Source organism: Mustela erminea, chromosome 16, assembly GCF_009829155.1.
Source record: "Mustela erminea isolate mMusErm1 chromosome 16, mMusErm1.Pri, whole genome shotgun sequence".
NCBI lineage: Eukaryota > Metazoa > Chordata > Mammalia > Carnivora > Mustelidae > Mustela > Mustela erminea.
The window spans coordinates 64,904,127-64,926,032 of NC_045629.1; the positions used below are offsets into that span (position 1 = coordinate 64,904,127).

At 40.8% G+C, this 21,906-nt stretch overlaps 1 protein-coding gene and 1 long non-coding RNA gene across 2 annotated transcripts in view; one reads left to right on the top strand and one right to left on the bottom strand.

Annotated features, from left to right (window-relative positions):
- Positions 1-427: 427 nt before the first annotated feature.
- The window catches only part of TNFRSF11B (TNF receptor superfamily member 11b), a 28,926-nt gene continuing 7,447 nt past the window's right edge, over positions 428-21,906 (bottom strand). Inside the window, exons 2-5 of the mRNA XM_032315936.1 lie at positions 9,246-9,615; positions 5,331-5,522; positions 3,466-3,690; positions 428-1,640 (exon numbers count right to left, since the gene is read on the bottom strand). Coding sequence (XP_032171827.1) covers positions 1,252-1,640; positions 3,466-3,690; positions 5,331-5,522; positions 9,246-9,615 — 1,176 coding nt within the window. The 3' untranslated portion in view covers positions 428-1,251. The remainder of the gene's footprint in view (positions 1,641-3,465; positions 3,691-5,330; positions 5,523-9,245; positions 9,616-21,906) is intronic.
- Positions 9,610-21,026, top strand: LOC116574924. The gene is made up of 3 exons (XR_004279551.1): positions 9,610-10,656; positions 17,776-18,313; positions 20,564-21,026. It is a non-coding gene; the product is annotated as an uncharacterized LOC116574924 (long non-coding RNA).

The window sequence follows — 21,906 nt, forward strand, 5'->3', positions numbered from 1 at the left end:
AGGTTATGATATGAAGATATTTTGGGGGAGCTTCATCATTAAACCCAATACGCCACCCTTCCAATTAGTTTCTTAAACTAAATCGTGTCAGTTTCCATTACTTGCAACCAAAAAATCCCCCCCCAAAACAACAAAAAAACCTCTAGTTTGGCCTCTCGGTGTTAGCCATGTAGTTGTAACTGGTTTGTACGACCTATATACTAAGGTTGACTTCAGAAATTCTCTGATTTCAATGTAGTTTAAGAGTTACTTTGGAATTTATTAAGAATACAAGTTTCTGCCTTCCTCTTCAGTTTCTCAATAAATTGGTCCAGGAATCTGCATTTTTAACACTTCTCAGGTGGCCCCAATGATAAAAGAACAGGGAAAATTGTGGAAGCTCAGACCCATTAACATCCCTTTCAAATAAAAGCAAGAGGAAAACCAATGAAAAATAACTTGAAAACTTTAATGATGTTGTTTAGATAGTAAAAACATAAAATCTTTTAAATAAAGTACATTCAATTTCTCAGAGCATCTAATATTCAGATAATTTATATTTCATACACTTTCCAACATTAAACAATTGACTAAATAATGCGTTTTCTATAAAATGATATTACAGCTTATACAGTTAAAGTATATCACAAAAACACTCCACACAGGAAGAATGGCAGTACCTATTAAGAAATGCTATAAACTTTCCATTAAAAAATATATTTTATCTCTCATTTGTCATAATAATAAACAGAATATATATTTTTCTTTCTAAACTTGTCTTACACGATTTCCCTTTAGGATGATAATATGTACAAACCTTATATCTGAATGAATATAAATAGAAATACTGTAATAGTGTTACAGATATATTAGTAACTCTTACAGAAAAAAAATATGGCTTTCTAATAAAAGCCTCTAGCACAGCTGAAATCTCAAAGCTATTTAAGTTAGACATTCCCATATTTAGTAAGGCACAATGGATCTCGTTTCTTATTTCCAGTTGAATTACTGTGAGCAGTAATGAGAGAAAATATAGTCAGTAGATACAAGACCAGATCTATCAGTTGGATAAACTATTTGGGGTTTATTGAAATTTTAGGGGAGATGTTCGTTCTTTCTCCACACCATTGTTTCTTTTTGCGCCTTGTGGCCAAATCTAGTCCTTGGTGATGAGAAAGAAATCACTGCATCCCCCTCAAGTGCCTGAGAAACAGTTTACTCATTCATTGGATCTGGTCCATTGTGAGGAAATAGCCCAGTGGCCATTTCCGGTTATAAGCAGCTTATTTTGACTGATTGGACCTGGTTCCCTATCATTTCTAAAAACAGCTTCTGATATAATCTGTACATGGTGAAGCTATGAAGGAACCTGATGGTCTTCTTCAGGCTCTGAGTGACAGCTTTGGGGAAGTGGTATGTTTTCAAGTGCTTCAGTGCATGCATTAAGGCCTTCAGGGTGTCTTGGTCGCCATTTTTTATTCTCCACAGGCTGAGCAGCTTCAGAATCTGCTCGCTTGATTTGCATGCCTTCAACGTCTTCTCGATGTCTTCTGCTGGGACTTTCTTCCCTGGCAAGCTTTCCATCAAACTGCGGAGCTGCTCGAAGGTGAGGTTTGCGTGTCCAATGTGCCGCTGTACACTGTTTTCACACAGGTCGATATCTGCATCAAGCAAAAGCCCGAAGAGACAGTCACATAATATATATTATAAAGCCACCACCACAAAATGACCATGAGGCAGAAGGAGATTCTCCCAGAATTTCATAAATTTATTTTAAGGATAATCTTCTCCTTCCTTTTTATAGGGAGGGGGAGGCTGAGGGATGCTAGATATTTGTGAGACCTGAGTTGAATATTATTTCATGTTAGAAAGGGTAAAGTGCTTTATGTATTGTAGGCATCCAACAGAGCTTTGTGAAAAGCCCTAATTTTGGAAATGAACAGTAGAAAACTATAGACACATCACTCTCAGTTTTCTAAGAAAAATTGGAAAAATTAAAACCATAACATTTCAGAAAAATAGAAATAAAGTATTTGACTTAGCCATTTTGTAATATGAACTTTCATTAGTAGATATCTGATATACAACCCATTTGAAGAGTTAGGTGTGACAAATGGTCTTTAATAAATAGGGCCAGAGAATTACTGTGGAGGAGGAGATCTGAAAAACCCAACAGAATGAGGACAAACAATGGTAGGATTCATATGGCCTAGAGAATATTTCAATAATGAGCTGGGACATAAATGTAAGAGGGGGGTATCTAACATTTTCATTAATGACACGAGTCATTTACTGTCTGTGAGCCCTAAGGCAAGTCAGTTCATCTTTTTGGGCCGAAATGTCCTTATTTATAAAATAGAGAGTTTGGACCCTTCCAATTCTAACAGTCTCTGTTTCTCTATCCCACCTTCCCCTCACCCTTTTTTTTTTTTTTTCCTGCTTCAGGGCTAATTATACTTTCAAAGAATACATTTTGTTTGCCAAGGACATAAGAAAACTTTACTCTGCAGAGGTGAAAGTCAAAAATCTTAGTCTCCTAAAATAATAGGTTTCAGTTTCAGATGTTTGAGGCTTTTGGGGAAGTGTAAGATTCTTCAGTTATCCAACTACAGGTAAAGAGCAGATGGGTTTCTCACGGATACTGTCTGCATTATGGAAATCTTCCTGCCCTTTCTGGCAGGTGCTCCCAGTGCTAACTGAAGTCAGAACTCTTTGCACTGTATATCCTAAAGCTTACCGTCCAGTCCATTAATGACACGAGTCATTTACTGTCTCAAGAAACTTCCTTTTCCCCTTAGATTCTTTCCCATCCACACACACACACACACACACACACACACACACACACACACACGCACACACACACACTGTTTCTAAAGAAGACTTTTTTAAAAATAAAACTCTAAAACATGAGAATCCTTGGTTTCAACTAGCCCTTTTCTCTCAGAAACACTTTACAGACCTCATCTCATTAATCCTCACACTACAGGCTATTAAAATGGTAGTTTTAAAATAGGCTATGTTGTGAGGATTAATGAGAGGACATCTGTAAGACACTTGGAGGCCTCTGGAGAGAATCACCGAATAAATACAAATACAACAGAGCTTCTTGGTGGAAATGCAAGATAAGATCCAAAGTGTGTAAGGAACATCTACGTAGGCCAGAGAGGATGTTAATGAAACCACTACGGGATCTAGAGGTGGAATCCCCGAGGTGTAGTCCCATAATTGAAATGGACTGTCTCTTGTTTCAGAGTGTTCAGTGTACTTTAAAGAGCAGTCGGGGTGTGGAGGAGATGAGAAGAAAAACCTTGCGGCCGCTCTAGGGATAGCTTCTACACCATCACTTGGTGGAAACGTTTTAGTTCAATAATAATTCCCAAAGGGAAACATTGGTCACACAGCTAAACAGGTGCCCGTCTTCTTGTTTATGATAAATGGGTGTCTTTAATTTCTGCTTGATTTGCTTATTTCAGGTTACCCTACCTTGGAAGATCTTCTTGACCATATCTTGATCTTTGTTTTGATGCTTCCATAACTTCAGGAGCTGGAAAGTCTGTTCTTGTGAGCTGTGTTGCCGTTTTATCCTCTCCATGCTCTCTGCATTTACTCTGGTGCCCGGCAAATTGTCAACCAGGATGCTGAGCCAGTTAGGGGTGAACTTTGTAGGAACGGCAAACCTGAAGAATGCCTCCTCACATAGGGTAACATCTAAAGGTGGGAAAACCAAGATTTACTTAGCAACTGGATTCCGCGAGGTCTGGTGGCCAATAAATAAATAATACCAACACAATAGGGAGTTTACCCAAGTTGAATGTGTTAGAACATGAAGTTCAGATAAAATCAACTCTCTGTTGGCTCGTCTTAGTGGCAGATTGTCAACCCAATTGCGCTTATGTCCTCTCTAAAGTTCTTTTAGGGCATTGAAGGGAGAGAATTTAATGAATGTCTAAGGGAAATATTGCTATAGACAAACTGCAGCAAAAATTCTATGACTTGATATACATGTTTACATATTTTAATGTAAATATTAAACATCCTGTTAAAGGGTTGCCTAGCATCCATAACTTACTTTTTTTTTTTACCGATGTCAAAACAAATATAATTACTGTCTTTTGAGGAGTGTGAAAAGTAATCCGGAGTAGTGTACTGTTTTCTGCACACATGTAAACACAGAGTTTACCTTTGAGAACAAGGGTGGATATAGTTGTAGAAGCATACATTAAGTGGGGAAATAATCAACACAGAAAATAGACCGTTAAGAAAAGAGATACAATGGCCTGAGTGTCTGGGTCGAGTCTGTTTATCTCAGGGATCAAGAGTTTGTCTTCAGATTCATCAGACTTGGGTTTGAATTCTGACTGTCACTTCACCACCTACACTGAACCTCAGCAATCTTCACAGTGTTTTTGTAAAGATTAAAGTTCCTGTAGGAGAGGTGCCTGGCTCATAGTGAGTGGTTAATGAATGATAAGAATAAAACTGAGAATGAATTAAATAAAGAGAATGTTTAAAGTTAGAACTTGCCCCTCTTACCACTCCTTCCCTCATCCCATTGTTTGAATAGGAAAGCAGAAAGGCGAAATGACTTGATGAAGATTCTGATCACAGGATGAAAACATGTTGGAACTGGGTGTGAAACTTAAAAAACTCAGCCCACATTCCTACGTTCCAGATTCTTCTATGTCACACGGGAAGATGGTTAGGGGGAGTCAAGCTAGTTAAATGATAAAAGGGAGGTCATCTTTGGCGAGATGCATCCTTGATGGAAGGTCTGAGATTAGTCTAGGGGCATGAACGACACCACTGTCAGAAGGATCCACATAATGAGTGTGGAGCTGGTGATGCTTCCTGAACACAGAGTTTAGGACAACCAGAGAAATCAATCGCTTCCATGCAGTCGAGGCAGTGACACCATAGGTAATAAAGCCAGCTTTGCCTTGTCTGGTTTGTTACCAGTTTATGTCATAATGCTTCTTAGTTGTCAGATTTTATCCCTTTTTTGGGGGGGCAGTTTTTAATCTTAAAAAGTAATAAAAATGCATTATTTACCAAAAACTCTATAATTTGGACTGATAATGTGGCCTTAGACGTCATCTTTACACCACCTCTTTCCCAGTGGGTAAGATCTGACTCAGGTGTAAAGGGAGAAAGTCAAGTTTGGGAGCAAGATCATGACACGGTGAGACCTCCGGAGAGGTACTGACTTGTGGCGTTAGCGATGCTGAGAACAATCTTAGCCGACAGACATTCAAGAATGGAAAAGTAAGAGTTTCACTACGAAGGGAGCCAGAGGGTCTTGCATTCAATTCAGAGGGGATAGAAAGGCTGACATCTTAAAATATAATTACCTAGTCCACATTTTTGAGTCGGTTCACTGTTTGCAGAACATACATTGTCATGAGTTGCATTTCCTTTCTGAATTAGAAGGAGACCAAATGCACTGCAGTCTGTGTGTTTTCTACACGGGGCTTTAGATGACGTCTCATTCGAGAAGAACCCATCTGGACATCTTCTGCAAACTGTATTTCGCTCCGGGGTTCCTACAGAAAATACCAAGCAATTTAGCACCTTCTTCTCAAACACTTTCACAGCAGACAGTTCCTCTTAAGACAGATTTGGAAAGACTTTTCACTTGGTTTTTACTACTGTTATGTTGCCCAAAACTTCAGGCGTTTTTCACTTCATTAGAGACCGAAACCTCTACAGGTAGGAGCCCCTCAGGCAGTCTCCCTTCCCTGGAACACACACACACAAGTGTGTTTTGCCGTTACCTACAGAACACGAAATCAGAGGGAAGGAAAGAGTAAGGGTGTTCATTTGTTCAGCCTCTGCTGTAGCATGGGAGAGGCCTCACTGTCAGCTAGATTCTTCATGCATTTTTTTCTGGAAAATCATGAAGATAAGGGCTGCCTGTCTGCTGTCATATCATTCTTTGCAATCAGTACCCATAGAACGCTGGGTTGTTAAATTTCATTCGGTGCCTCCCGAAGTCCTGTCTTTCCTGAATCCTAATTGTGAAGCAACTCGTAAGTATGCTAACCTTGAGAAGTAAAAATTTACAACATTATAATAAACTTTTGAAGGTGGCAATAAAGTTGGTCACCGATTCAAAAGCGTAAGCCTGCCGTTAAGCTACCCAGTAAATGGGAGATGATATACTGTTTGCTTAAACTATTGAGTTTTTAAAAGAGCAGGGTCATTAAAATTTCAGGGAACGGTGATTGCAAGGGCATTTTATTTCATGATGGAAAGAGACCTGATAAGTTTGGAGAACTGGCTGGTAAGAAAAACTTGAACCAGTCAACAACTGAAGATAAATCCCCTCAAACCCTTGACTCTATTGTGCGTGGCTGCATTTTACAGAACAGTGTATTTGCATATGAAAATACCTCCATCTAGTGTAAGCTACTTGAACAGATGCAGACTTCAATATTCAAATGTAGCTTTTCCAGCCAATTCTGGCTCAGGCGAGATAACAAATACAAAAGGGACAAATGAAAGCTACAGAAAGTTAATAAACTTCATTTATTAAAAATTCAAGCCCCTCATCTCATTGTATCAAGACCAGAAAAAAGAAAGAAAGAAAGAAAGAAAGAAAGAAAGAAAGTAAAAATGGTTTGGTTCTAATTTCAGCTCCGGCTTCTTCTAAAGGGATGGATGATGCGTTGATCAGTAAAAATGACAAAGGACTGGCAGGAAATAAAAAGATGAAGGGGCAAAACATGGTCTGAATCTTTTCCACGCTATTTCTGGCATGGCAGTGACATCATGTTAAGGAAGACTTTACACAGAAGTCTAATTTTTTGTCTTGTTTTGTTTAATACTTTCTTCCTACACCTCCCTCCTTCAACGGGATCCAGCTGCACACCAGGTCCTACAATATCAAAAGCAGAGGTATTTGGCGAGGACTCCATAGTATTCTCCCACTGCAAACACGTTGGGAATCAGTGGACTTGGCCATCTGGATCCAAGTCTCCCTCTGCCAACATGTTCTGGAAAGCCAACGGCACAATGAAGAATCTTAATCATTCTTCATATACATGCTGGAGGCTTGGGTCTCGCCATACATCCCATGAGAAGGTCAACGATATGAGACATTCTTCCAGGTAATGGAACTTGCAAAGTTCTTTAACAAACAGAATCCAAGAGTAATGGAAGGTAAAGTTTCTGAAAATAGGCAGGAGGCTTTCCACAATGACCCTTCTGCATGGGACTTCCCTCTTTCAGCATTGTTAGAACTTTCCGTGAAAAAAAAAAAAAAAAGATTTATCCATCTAAGTGAATGAGTTTGCCCTTATTAATATCTGTGGAAACATAAACGGTATAACCTGTCAGGCAAAATGGGAGATACCATAATCAGAAGAGGTGCTCTGCTCTCCTGTTGAGAATGCCACCAAGCCAGCGGTACAAAAAGACATCGGAATGACAGGACACACAGAATGGAGCAGGTGAAACATAGAAAGGAGACAACCTGACTTCAAAACAACAGCAGCAAGGAATGGTTAACACTCTTTGGAATAACACTACATAGTCCTTCCTTCTCTTTGGACTGGAAACTTCTTATTTTCCATGAGAAACTCTGTTCTGTGGGTTTTTAGGGAAGGAGAGGTATGTAAGCCCCACTATGATACCACGAAATAATATGTATCCCTTTGTCTGTCTTCTGGCTGCCTGCTGGCTTCATTCCCCACACAAATTCTCATGCTGATGGGAGACGATTCCTTCCCATTGCCATTAGTTTCCAAATTTTTCTAGTTTCCAAACTATAGAGTCTCTGCTTAGTTAATTTTTCTGCATATACAATGACTGAATTAAATTATATGGATTTGGTTTTGTTGGGTGAGTTTGACTCCCTACAATTTGGTTTAGATTTTGAAACCCAAAGCATCATCCAATAAACGCTAAGAAGTATCACCCATTTCTCTCTGAAATACTCACACCAGAGACATTTTAAGGGACACTCATGCAATCTGCACCTCTTTGTAATTATTCTTACATGATTCACAACTTAGGAAACAGAATAAACTTCAACTTTTGAGTGTTTCCTTGGTATGTCTTTAAACCTAAAGTATTTGTCATCAAATAATTTAGACTCTGTGTATCACAACTTCTGAACGTTAAAATAATTACAAATAATTAGCGTCCCCTAAACCAGTGCTTCTCCGCTAGGGGCGATGTTGGCATCCAGAGGACAACTGGCATTGTCTGGAGATATTTTTGGTCGCCATGACCCAGGGAGGAGTGCTCTTGGCATCTCGTGGCTGGAGACCAGGGCTGTTGCCAAACATTCTACAATGCACAAGACAGCTGCCTACAGCAAGAATTATCCAGCCCCAAAGGTCAGCAGCACTGGGGGTGAGAAACACTGTTTCCTACTGAGTAATCAGAATCTATACCGGTTCCTACTTCCTCCAGAAAAGGGGAAAAAAGAAAAAAAAAAAAAAAGGAAAGGAAGTGAAGTGAATATTCTGAATTTTCCCAGGCCACGGGAGGATACAAGACTACACTGAAGCTTCGTGAATGTGGTAGGAAAAAATGTGGGTTTGCAGCTTTAAAAGATTCCATGCACACTGGCCTTAGCCTCAGCTGTTCAAAATGCCAAAAGAGAAAGTACTTTGTTTGTAGACAAGTACTGGCTGTTGGCTTGACAATCTGTTTTGTCTAAGATAAAGAATGAGCTCCTTCTAGAGATGCTGCCGGTCTTTATCCTCGCAGACACTCGACGCCCACGCCAAGGGAAGAACCAGTTTCATTTTTAATAATGAAATGCATTTCCCCTAACCATTCTCATTTTTTACATAATTAATTATAACTCCTCATTGTTAGCACTCCAGAGCCTCATTAATATCAGCCTAATTACTCTCTTGGTATCAATTATCATTTCTGATGTTTGTCAAAAAGCACTGAAGATTGAAGCTGTTCGTGCTGAAGAGAAGCCCAGAAGTATGTATCAACTATAAACAGTGCGACTCAGAGTGTGTCCCTTTGAAAAAAAAAGGCCACTCCATCACGCATCTCATTAGAGAGCCATTTGCTGCGTTGGAGATTTGCTACTAAATTGCCCCCAGTGGCAAAGTATTCCTCTTAGAAATGGTCCCTGGGCAGCAAGCCAGCCACATAGGATGCACCTAGCATGTTCTATTACCTCTGCAATTTGCTATCCTATAATATCATCAGGACAAAACCATTCCCTTAAGCTCTCAGTACTACCTGACTCTCTACGATCGCATTAATTTTGCCGCATGTCGAAAGCTGATGCGTACCAGCGTGCAGTACTCCAAACCCGGGGGGACAGCTCCTGTGCTTTAGGCAGAACTCGACCTCCAGGTAGCGCCCTTCCTCACACTCGCACACCCGGTTGTGGGTGCGATTGCACTCCTGCTTGACGTACTGGAGCTCCTTGCACACCGGGGTGCAGTACAGACACTCGTCGCTGGTGTGCCAGCGGTCTGTGTAGTAGTGGTTAGGACAAGGGGCACACACGGTCTTCCGCCTTGCCGTGCAGTGCTGTTTTAGGGAGGTGCCGGGAGGACATTTGTCACACATCAGCTGACGAGAGGTCTCTGGGTCATAATGAAGGTACTTCGGAGGAAAGGTTTCCTGGGTGGTCCATTTGATGGAGATGTCCAGGAACTAGGAGAGATGGAAATGGGGAACACGTTAGCATGGAGATAGGGTGGCTCTTCTGTGCAAAAGCGTCGTTCGACTCAAAAAGTCCTTTACTACCTGAAGCCCCATTACCTTCCTGCCTACAGGGTTGCATCACAGAAATGAAGTCCAGAAGCCCTAATTCTTGCATCTAGCAGCTAATGGGGTGGGTGGCAACACACATCATATTAAGTAAACCCAGGCTCAAGGATGACAGGACACTTTATCTCCCTGGATTTCAGGATTATGTCTAGATTAATGAGTGGATGAATTAGTGGTTCTCAGAAGCTATACCAGAATCTCCTAGACTCCCTGATCGAAATGCAGACCTCTACCCATTCCGATTCCACAGGTGTGGAGCTGGGATTTGGGATTTAAAAAAAACAAAACAAAAACAAAAAAACTCCTTCAGTGACTCCAACGCGTGAATCCATACTCAATAACTATTGTTGCATTTATCCGCTTCACAAATACCGAGTCCTAATTATGTGCCAAGATCTGTGCTGGGCAATTAGAATGCAGCAGTAAGTAACATAGTCAAGAAACCCTGTTCTGGTGTAGTGGTGGGTAAGAGAATAAATAACAAATTACAGAGAAATTCCATGTTGGAAGGTAAGTGTCGTACAAAAAAAAAAAAAAAAAAAGGCAAGACAAAGAGATTGGAAACACGGGAGGAGACTAACAACATTTCAATGGGGACATCCCCCGTAGCTCTATTTAGGACTAGATGATATCTCTTTCACTTTTTCCATTCTAAGAGCTGGTGTAGAGTGAAGGAGTTGGTGATGTGTGAAGATGCACCATGATTACATCAACAGTCATCCTGGCCATTCATTCATTCATTCATTCATTCAGCCATGCAGCAGCTGGGCACCGAATGCCTACCAGGAGTGCACCAGGAATATGCTGGTGAGTGAGATGTGTGCCCTGTCCTCATGGAGCCTGCAATTCACATAAAGATGCCTAGAATTTTAAGACGGATATTTCTTCCAGAACATCATATGGCCCAGTCTTGACTCTTAAAAGGTAAATGATGCAAGAATCTTGACTCTTATAGATCCAAGAAAATTAAAGGACCACCTCTTTTCACATTGAGAAAAACCTCAGGGAACAGGCAGGGTTACCGAAGTTTCTATACTTCTAGGATAGAACTCTCTAGAATAGAATTTCCTATTTCGTGGGTGAGGGAGCATCTTGGGAGAGCACCTCCCATGGGGTGCTCCATCTAGTATTCTAGATCTTCAAGGGAACACGGAATTCATTCTTCACACTAATTACAGAAATCACACGCTCAGAAGAAACAGTGTTGTTTGGGTGTAGGGTGTGGTTTATTTGGTTTTTATTGTTTGTTTATGGTACAGGGAACAACACTGACTATTTTCAGGTTGTGGGGAGTGCCAGACCAAACACAATAATTTTTTCCAAACTTCTCTTCTTTATGGAACACAGGAAATCTCACAGAAGCCCCTTGACCTGCAAAAAGCATGCGGAGCTAGGGAAACAGCACTCTCTTTTGAATTCAGAGTGACAATGGTAAAGAATGGCCCTTTTCATAAACATTTTCATCTAATTAATAATGCATTCACTTCTCACTGGAACACAGCAAGTGTCAAGCCTGACCAGACCTAATATGAGCTGATACCAGAAGAAAAGAACAAAATATCTTACTTCAGACCATGGATCTCGGAACCAAGAGTCCTGTGAGGTAAAGGACTCCTAAGCAACAAAAAGAATACAACACAAAATCAGGGCTGCCCCGGGGGGGGTCTTCTCAAGACACCCTCATGACCTGAGGGTTTCTAGGGAAAATATATTCTTGAATTTCCCTGGGGCTTTCTATTGACTCAAAGTTCATCGACATTTGGAGAAAGAAGAAATAAACCAGTAGTGGCTGGAAGCTGGTTTGCTCTGAATCTTTCAGAAGTATGAAGTCTATCCATTCAACACACATTTGGTGAGCACCCACTGTGTACCAGGCATTGTAGAAGGAACTTGGCATATAGTGGTACACAGAACAAAGATGGTTGTTGCCTTCACAGTCTGGCAAGGGGTAGATAGTAAAGAAGTGAAGAAATAAATAATCTCATGGAAGCCTGGGTGGCTCAGTTAGTTAAGCGACTGCTTTTGGTTCAGGTCATGATCCTGGAGTCCTAGGATCAAGTCCTGCATCAAGCTCCCTGCTTGGTGGAGAGTCTGTTTCTCCCTCTGACCCTCCCCCCTCATACTCTATCTCTCTCATTCTCTCTCAAATAAACAAAATCTTTGGGGAAAAGAAAAAAAGAAGTAATTACAAGGAGCAATCAATGTTTTGAAGGAAACTGAGCAAGACAGAAAAGATTATGCTACCTTCCTCAAAGCCCCTTGTGTGGATTTGACTTAAAAATTTCTAAAATCTTCAATGCTAGAGAAGGAAGTTTTCCCGATGCAACTTGCAGACACATGGAAGCAAGGAGGAATGCTTTCTTCTCTTGCTGTTCACCTTTATTTCCTGAAAGATCATTTTCAAAGGTTATGTCACTTTCAAGAGCCTTGACTCTGAGGTGCAAAGGGATGCCTTTGTCCTCTGTGCTACTGCTGAGTGAGTCCCATCTTTTTTTTTTTTTTTTTTTTTAAAGATTTTATTTATTTATTGACAGGCAGAGATTACAAGTAGGCAGAGAGGCAGGCAGAGAGAGAGAGGAGGAAGCAGGCTCCCCGCTGAGCAGAGAGCCCGATGCGGGGCTCGATCCCAGGACTCTGGGATCATGACCTGAGCTGAAGGCAGAGGCTTTAACCTACTAAGCCACCCAGGCACCCGAGTGAGTCCCATCTTGGTAGGACTAGAAATCCTAAGACTTCCTCCAGCCAGACTCCCCATCTGTCCCCCTTTCCCGTTTCAACATGGCTCCGTTGTACTCCTCAACTGACTCTTTCCTCCCTTACCAAGAAGTGGTGAGCATAGGATGGGAACCACCCACCCCAACCCCAGATGGTGCTTGTGTTCCTCACTGGAGGGAGCCACACAAATTGAAGATCTGACCAAGAACGCTGATGCAATTTATATTTTTTGAGGCAACTGGACATGACACTGTTGGTTTCCAGAAACCATGCTTTGGAAATTCGTTGCCATTTCTTCAAAATACAGGGAAGTTGAGGTGAAAGGTATCCACAGAGAAATAAAAAAGGTTGACTTAAGGATTAGAGAGCAATTATATTAGTGAAGGTAATTTCTCCAAGGCCACCGCATGGGATTTTCATATATATTTTTTAAATAATCAGAAAGCCTTGAGGAACTGCAAAATAACTTGTTTTTAGCAACTTCTATTGGGCCTCTGTGTTTTATTGGAAAATTTTCCACTTTGGTAAAAAAACAGGACTGTGTGGCCAAAACTGGACGGTGAGGTCTCAGTTTTTGGTTAGCCCCAATTCCCACACGGAACTTCTGGGACCAGTTACTGGACAGAGGATGGGCAAGATCAATAGAGCTGTTCATCTCAGTCCCGTCTCTCACTTTCTTCAGCATTTCCTGGAAAAGCAATGGAAAAGATGCCACAGAAGGACGTATCATCTTAACATCGGCTCCATCTCCCTTGTCAGCTGATAGTGTTTAAAATCCACGAGAGTCCAAAAATGAATTTCTGTGTAAAAGGCATAACCACTGATGGACATCAGCGAAAGCTGGGGCACATGTGCAGGTGTGTCTGCGGAAGCTTGAAGTGCTTTCTGTAGAAGGGGCCCCTCTGTTTGGGGTGTTTTATGTTTGGCTTTTAGAGAATAATTAAATGGGATTTTTCCTCTTTATTATTTTTTTTTAAGATTATTTATTTGTTTACTTGACAGACAGAGATCACAAGGAGGCAGAGAGGCAGGCAGAGAGAGAGAGAGGAGGAAGCAGGCTCCCTGCTGAGCAGAGAGCCCGATGTGGGGCTCGATCCCAGGACCCTGGGATCATGACCTGAGCCGAAGGCAGAGGCTTAACCCACTGAGCCAATCCAGGCACCCCATTCCTCTTTATTTTTTCTCTCTTCCTCCTCCCATTCCCTCTGTGTCCATCCGTTGGTGTAGATGGCTTGTGCTTGAGGACATCTGGGAGTCCTCCCGTCTAGTGCTCCCCACCCCTCGTTTTCCTGAAGCCCCAGTGCACCTTTCCTTGAAAGGACACTTTAAGCACCATCTATGATGGCTTTGTCTTTCTCCTTCTATTTTGAATGGTGGACAGTGGTTAAAGAATTTTCTATTTCAACCCAACCATCTTTCCTCATCTATCAAATGTTAGCAGAAGATGGTGGTGAGTGGGTTGAATCAGTTGTTCTCTAAAGCTTTTCCTAGCTACCATTATAATATTCTGTGGTTTGGAGTGCCTGGGTGCCTTTAGGTCAGGATATGATCCCAGGGTCCTGGAATGGAGACCCACATCAGGCTCCCTGCTCAGGGTAGTGTCTGCTTCTCCCTCTGTTCCTCTCCCCGCTCCTGCTCTCTCTCTCTCTCTCTCTCTCTCTCTCTGACAAATACATAACTAAATAAATTCTTTAAAAAAATATTCTGTAGATTGACAGCATCTGATTAGCTAATAGGCTTGGAAACAAATGTCTTGCTTTAACTCCCTTTCTACTTCTTGTTCCACTGTTTTATTTGTGAAACCACTTTGGAGTGTAGAGCAGAACCCTCTTTTCCAATCTCCACTTCTCACACTCACCCATGCCTTCTACTCCCTCTGTAGAACCAACACATGCCCCAGTGACCTGAATTCCCAGCTACCCCTCCTCCTCTGACATGCCATCTTGTATCTGCTTACCACAGAGTGGGTCCTTCATGAAAATTGTGTGTTTGTTGCTGCATCTGTTTATGCTACTTGTATATATGTATCTGTATATGCTACAGTTGTAACAATCCTTAGGTAATTCAGTTAACTATTATGTAAATGAATCACCATGGGTGTGAAAAAATTGTTATTCTTTTAGGAAAATGCTTCAAGAATGGCTTGATAAAGATGAGCCACAAAGAAGCAAAAAATAAAAAATGTGCTATAGAATTTGGGGTCGCTGAGACAACTATAAAAACAAAATGGGGTAAACATCTAGAATAATTAGTTTGTTTCATGAATGTTTTTAAGTGCCAAAATTGAAATGGATGGGCCATACATTACAGAACAGGGTTTTGTGAGAAAGACAGCATAGGACTTCAGGTAGCAAACACAGATTCCAGGAAAAGCCTTGGCGAACTCTCAAAATAGAGGTGAATGAAAGTTTAGTTAAATGTTTTAGTTTATGATACATGTGTATGGTTTTTATTGTTAAATGTTTTAACTGATTTTCTTGTTAATCATTTAACTCTTAGTTCCAAACATAAAATTTCAAATTAGAATTCTCAATATCTAAGCGGTAGAGTGGTATGGTCATGGTATGTGCAATTAAGAAAAAAGGACAATATGATGATGGAATTCTGTTTGTGTATTCCATTCTAACATATGTGCATCAAATCTCTACTCTGTGGTAGGCAGTAGAGTTAAAAATAACCTTTATAATATTTTGGTTTGTATTTACATTAGAATGTTTTATTATTATTATCATTAAGTTTCTACGAGCTATAAAAATGAGTCTTAGAATGAGTAAATAACTGTCCCAGGTCCCAGTCATTAGTGGAAACAGACTTCAAACCCAAAGCATGTGCCATATAATATTGTTTTTAGTCACATTCTTTAACATTTACCAAATACTCTCACTTATGCTGTAACCTTCATGGGTATTCTAGAAGTAAGACTTGATGTGCTTATTTTTCATTTAGACTGAAGAGCATAGAGTTAGGAGATCACAAAAGATCAACCAAAGCCTTCCTGAACCAAAGCCTTCCTGAAGTCCAAATGAACTGACATTGACTTTTGTTCTTTCTATGAAGACTAGCATTTACTGGTCTAAAGCTACCACGACAGAAATTTCTCAGATGATGATTTGACTAGAGCACTCTACTGGTGTAAGCTTCATCCTAAAGGGCAAAAGAATACGCTTTTCTCTAACCAGTGTATTTTTGCATTACGCAATGCAGCCAATTCCATACTACTAGGCTTGCTCTCTGGTATACAGAACCATGAGTGACCCAGTGGGTTTCCGTTTATGGAAAATTCATTAAAAGGAGCCCATGCACAGCTTGAAATAACTACTTGGTTTGGGAGTTCCTTTTGTGATCTCTCGTCATGATCTTTGCCACAGAGAACTATTTGAGGACTATCCAGAGTTAGGTAAACTTCTGGTCAGTTTAGAAACCATGCCATTTTACAGTTCATCTTGGCCAAGAAGGAAGACATTCAGGACACGTATCATGGTGAATTTCCTAAATATCTCTTATAGTATAAACTATACATTTTATTTTTTATTTTATTTTTTAATTTTAATTTTTTAAAATTTTATTTATTTATTTGACACACAGAGAGAGAGAGAGAGATCACAAGTAGGCAGGGAGGCAGAAAGAGAGGGGGAAGCAGGCTCCCTGCTGAGCAAAGAACCTGATGAGGGGCTCCATCCCAGGACCCTGAGATCATGACTTGAGCCGAAGGCAGCGGCTTAACCCACTGAGCCACCCAGACGCCCCTAAATCTTATTTTTTAAAAAAAAGTTTTCCTCTGAAGTTTAGTGTATTTGATTTTCTATAGTCTTATAGTGTAGTAGCCCATTCCTTTTCTCCTCCATTCCTTAAATAATTCATTGATTCATTCAGCAAACACTTCCTGACACCATTACTATGCTCTAGAAATAGTGCTAAATGATGGAGTTGAACATTGATCTAAGACCCCAGCCTGATGTAAAAATCTCATAAATCACCGCAAAGCAACTGGAAACAGAAGAGAGGAGAGAGAGGCCGAGAAAAGACTTGGCAGAGAAACAGTCAGAAATTATGAGGCACTGAAGATAGTACTGGTGACAGAGGAGAGGAGGGGATAGATAGATGTTGGCTGGTTGCATGGGGATGGTGTCCTAGACAAAGCAATGGAAGAACATGCCCATGAATTTGAACTGTTAGATATGTAGTATTGACATTAATTACTGACACCAGGAGGAGAAGACAGTTATGGAGAAAGAAAATGAAGTTAGCTTGGAACATCTTCCGTCTATGAGACTCAAGTGGTGTGTACTACAAGACTGGATATATGTATTGAGAATTTAGGACAGAAAGGCAGCGAAACACACAGGTTTCAGGGTTAGCAGCACATACATGGCTCTAGAAGCAGAGAGCTCAGATGGTATTACCCAGGGAGACTGCATAGAAGCATAAAAAGACAAAACTTAACCCCAGAACTTATAAACATACACAAGATAGGATGAAAAAAGAGGAAGTAAAAAAGGTAGGAAAACCACAGTGTTTTGGAAAGAATGCTAAATGGATAATTTAATAAAGTCTAGAGTATATAGCTTCGCCATTAGTTCAATGTTAATTAAGAAGAGCGCTTTTAGCTTGAACTTGCATTTAGACTATGAATACCAGGGTTCCAAACTCAGTTTGACCACCAGGTTTCATAACCTTGAGCTACTATCTTACCTCTAAAATGAGAATAATCGTTATTTGAACTATCCCCGTACAGTTGTTGTATTTCAAATGAATAAAAGAAGATGGGCACCTGGGTGGCTCAGTGGGTTAAGCCTCTGCCTTTGGCTCAGGTCATGATCCCGGGTCCTGGGATCGAGCCCTGCATCGGCTCTCTGCTCAGCAAGGAGCCTGCTTCCCCCCCCTCTCTGCCTGATGCTCTGCCTGCTTGTGATCTCTGTCAAATAAAAGGAGGGACACAGATAAATTTGGTAAAGAATAAACTTCCAGACAAATAGGAGGCATTATTACATGTACTAATTACATAGAAGGTGGGAAATGGGAAGTGTTTTGAACCAGACTTATTTCTGAAGACATTTTGACGTTTCTTGTTCAGTAGGAAGTAACACACTTATGATCGCCAGAAATGGACTATTTTCCCTATTCTGATTTCTTCTGTAATTCGTTTCACTATCGTCCCAACTGGTATCATCTTCTTGGTGTATATCAAATGTTTGCAAGGCAGTTTCATGGAGCTGCTTAGAGGGGCCAAAGAGAAAAGTATTTGTCTCTGTCCTCATATGCTTAACATGGTACCTTACGCATATCAAGTATTCAATATATCACATTTAATTTTATTAAACTCAACAGATACACTGAAGGCCTACTATGTGTAATTAGGATTCCTGGGGATGATATATGCCCCACAAACAAATATTCAACATGTAAATTTGCAAGAACAAGCACAAAATCTGAAATCTTCTCATCTGTAAAATGATACTGATGACAAGCTGCCTCAAGGAAAGAAATTTCCAAAGCTTCTTTCATCTCATGTGGCATTTTGAGGTACTGTCCATTTGCACGCAGCTTCCATTTTCAAGGCGAATGTAGAAACAAAACGGGTCGTTCATCTGAGAGGTTTATCTGCTGCGGCAAGCTCCCCACCTAAGGCTCTCCCACTGCTTAATAATTTTCACAATAGCCAGTTGTTTGGTGGAGGATTAGGTCTCTATGTCAGAAGCAGGAGCAAATGAATTAAACCTGTTCATCTATACAGAACTGATTTGCTGTCAACAGCTAATGCGAGGAAAACGGGAAAAGAAACCCAAGGAATTACGATTTATGAGATGAGTCGCTGAGCCACGTTCTACACTATTTGGCTTCCCTGGGGGCTGAAGAACTGTCTCAGGTAAACTTCAACCTGAAATGCAATTTTTTGTTGCCGTCAAAGGTTTCCTTTGGTTGTTTGAAGCCTTTTAAGTTAGTGAGCAGAACCTTGTTTATATATGGAATCATCCAAAATTATCTGGACAGATTCGCTGATGATGTCTTTGGTGTTTTGGAGTTGTTTTACAGACAGCTGACTTTGACAGATGAACAAATGGAAAAAAAAGAAAAAAATCTCTGAGGAAAACGAACTAGCAATACACGTAAACTTAAAAACTTTCCAAGAAAGTTAAGTAGAAAGCTCACATGCTTGGGCCTCCGGCTTAATATCTTAATAGTTCTTCTCTTACATTTCTGCTAATCACCAGATTTCAGATTGACCATTAATTCCGAAAAGTTCAACTCAACAGCAGAGCTGGTAGCAATTTTCTCTATAATTATGTCCATTCAGTTCCACCAAATGAGCATAATTTCCAGGTGTTCCAGCTATGGTCCCGGCGTTTGGGGCTCAGAATTGGCAAGACATTTTAGTATGTTGATAATTTTGAACATCAGTATTTTAAATTCCTTTTTATTTCTACAGTGCTTTTCTTCGAAGGTACTACATTACTCACATCATTTCATTCATCTTTTGGGTTGTTAATGATCTGGATTGAGGTCCAATCAACATATGGTTAAGGGCAGCTGGTGAGAAAAAGTTAGGACTAGAAGCTGTAGTGATTGGAACAGAAATTACAAATAGAAATGGAACAAAACAGGGGCGCCTGGGTGGCTCAGTGGGTTAAAGCCTCTGCCTTCGGCTCAGGTCATGATCTCAGGGTCCTGGGATGGAGCCCCTCATCGGGCTCTCTGCTCAGCAGGGAGCCTGCTTCCTCCTCTCTCTCTGCCTGCCTCTCTGCCTGCCTCTCTGCCTGCTTGTCATCTCTCTCTGTCAAGTAAATAAATAAATAAAATCTTAAAAAAAAAAAAAAAAGAAATGGAACAAAACAGAGTGTGAGTTAAACATGGAGGGATTCACCGTGTGCCTCCAACATGGGAAATTCCAGAAGCTCCAGATGGTACGGGAGTAATAATAGCTTAGTGCCTTAGAGTATGATCTCCCAGGCTCTATTCTAAGCCCTTCCTTCACATGCTAATATCCATCCCCTCCGCCAACATCTGATGAGATAGGCTGATCCCTCTTTTATAGATGAAGAAATAGTCTCAGAGAAGGTCAGTGATAGGTCAAAGGTCACTGTGCTAGCATACATGTGAGCTGGGATTCCATCTAATCCTGTCCAAATCTAAGCCAAGATTTATATAATAAATATATATATAACAAGATATAACAAGATATAACAAGATATGCTTGTGTCTGGAAACTTGCAGCCTGATGAAGGAGCTAGGCACATAAATAACCAACTGAAGACAATATAAAATTCAATAAGATCTATCTTTTGTCTATCCATCTCATCTGTGCGCCCATCTTACCTGTCTTCTACCCTCCATTCCTTCCTTCCTTATCTATCAACTCTCTATCATCCATCTCACCATCAATCTATCCTGATGAGTAAATTCTTCTCCCTCCCTTGTCCTGGAATACAGTGGTTCACACAGGCCCTCCGGACGATGGTTCCCTGAAACTGAGTGGTACTTCAGAAGCAGGAGCTTCTGGGGAACGCACCCTCTTGAACGTGCTCTCCTTCCTTTTCTGCCTTACTCTGCTTTCACTCACTCCTCCTTCCCCAGGACTGCACTTTCCAGGAAGGGACTAACACGTGTGTTTGCCTCATGCTGTGTTTCCTAAGGCATCTAGGCTTTGAACTCATGCCCAGTAAGGAGGCCAAGGCACTTAATTTCAAAAGAAAACGACATGATGCTCTCACTGAAGCCAAAGGAGGAACTGCAAAAGGATGAAAAAATACATTAGATTCACTTTGCCCAAAGATTTGACCCTCGCGAGCCCCATCTGGGGTTCTCTTAACCTCAGACAAGAGAAGATCTCTCAGTTTGAAGGCACACCCACAGAGGCAGGGCTCCAGCTGAAGGATATTTTGTTTCCCACTGGCCTCCGTTACTAGATGGAAGTGCCTTTAGGACAAAAAAAACTCAGCTGGGTTACCCTAGGGAAAATTTCTTCTCCTCTCGGAACCTCAGTTTCTCCTGTAAAATAAGACTAATCTCCACATCATAGCATTTTTTATGGAAATAAAGTGAAATATTGTGTCTTCCACATACTACACATATCCTAAGAATCCTTAGTTTCTTCCTATTTTGTGATTTCCTTCTTTAGCTCAGCTTCAATGTGTAGATGTTGTCCTGATGAAAGATGGCAGTGGCCCTCTATGAAGGAGGGTCAGTTGAAAGCAGTGACGAGAAAAAACACGATCCCTGTTTCTTATTCTCACATAATAGGGTGTCTGATAAGTTAAGTACCTTTTGACCTTTCCATTTTTCAGCCCGGCTGAGCTTTTACATAATTTTAGTTCCCTGAATTTTGAATTTTCCAGCAACAGAAGAAAGAAGAGGTCCTTCCTCATGAGCACTTCTAACAGTATCTTTGATGTGGGAGTTTCAACTAATAGTTCAACTGATCATGTAATAGTTTCAACTAGTAATCTAAAATTATAGATCAAGCACTGTGATTAAATGCTCCTGCCTCTCAATGATCTAATATTCCTGGGGTCTGGGTACTGAGTGAGTTGGGACTGGCTGGCCTTTATGCTGTGCTAATAAACAACTTCAAAATCTCAGTGATTTAAGGTGGGCGCCTAGGTGGCTCAGTGGGTTAAAGCCTCTGCTTCCGGCTCAGGTCATGATCCCAGAGTCCTGGGATCAAGTCCCGCATCGGGCTCTCTGCTCAGCAGGGAGCCTGCTTCCTCCTCTCTCTCTCTGCCTGCCTCTCTGCCTACTTGTGATCTCTGTCTGTCAAATAAATAAAATCTTTAAAAAAAATTAAAATAAAAAATAAAAATAAAAATACCAAAGGTTTATTTCTCACTCATGCTATATTCCTAGTGGGGCCTAATTAACATTGTCCTTTGTCCAGGACCTAGGATGATAACACAACTGATATCTAGAATGTGGCTGGTTTGCTGTGGAAGAGAAAAAGAGGGGAAAAAAAAAAAGTTGGGGGAGGGGGTCATAAGCCCACAGTTCAGTGCTCTAATTTGGAGTGACATACCATTTTAACTCACAAGTCAATGGCCAGAGCTATTTGTCCTCTCCCCACCCTCCACAGTCCCCCTTACCAGAAGACTGGGAAGCACGGTCTTACCATGTTTCTCGAAGGGAGGATGGAGAATGATCTACAAGTAGCCCTTTCAGTGACATCCTTGCTCAATAAACATTCCTCATACTTTCTTATGGACCTTTGTTTGAGCACAATCCAGTCAATTTTCTTTTCTTTTCACTCAATATTAAAAGAAGGGACAGAGGGCACCCAACTGGCTCAGTAGGTAAGCACATGAAACTCTTGATCTTGGGGTTGTGGGTTTGAGCCCCATGTTGGGTGTAGAGATAACTGAACAATGAAATCTTTAAAAAAAAAATAGAAAGAAAAGCAAGCAAGAAGGACAAAGAAATAAGAAAAGAAAAGAAATGATAGAAAACAAAGTGTGGGAGCGGAGATTTCTG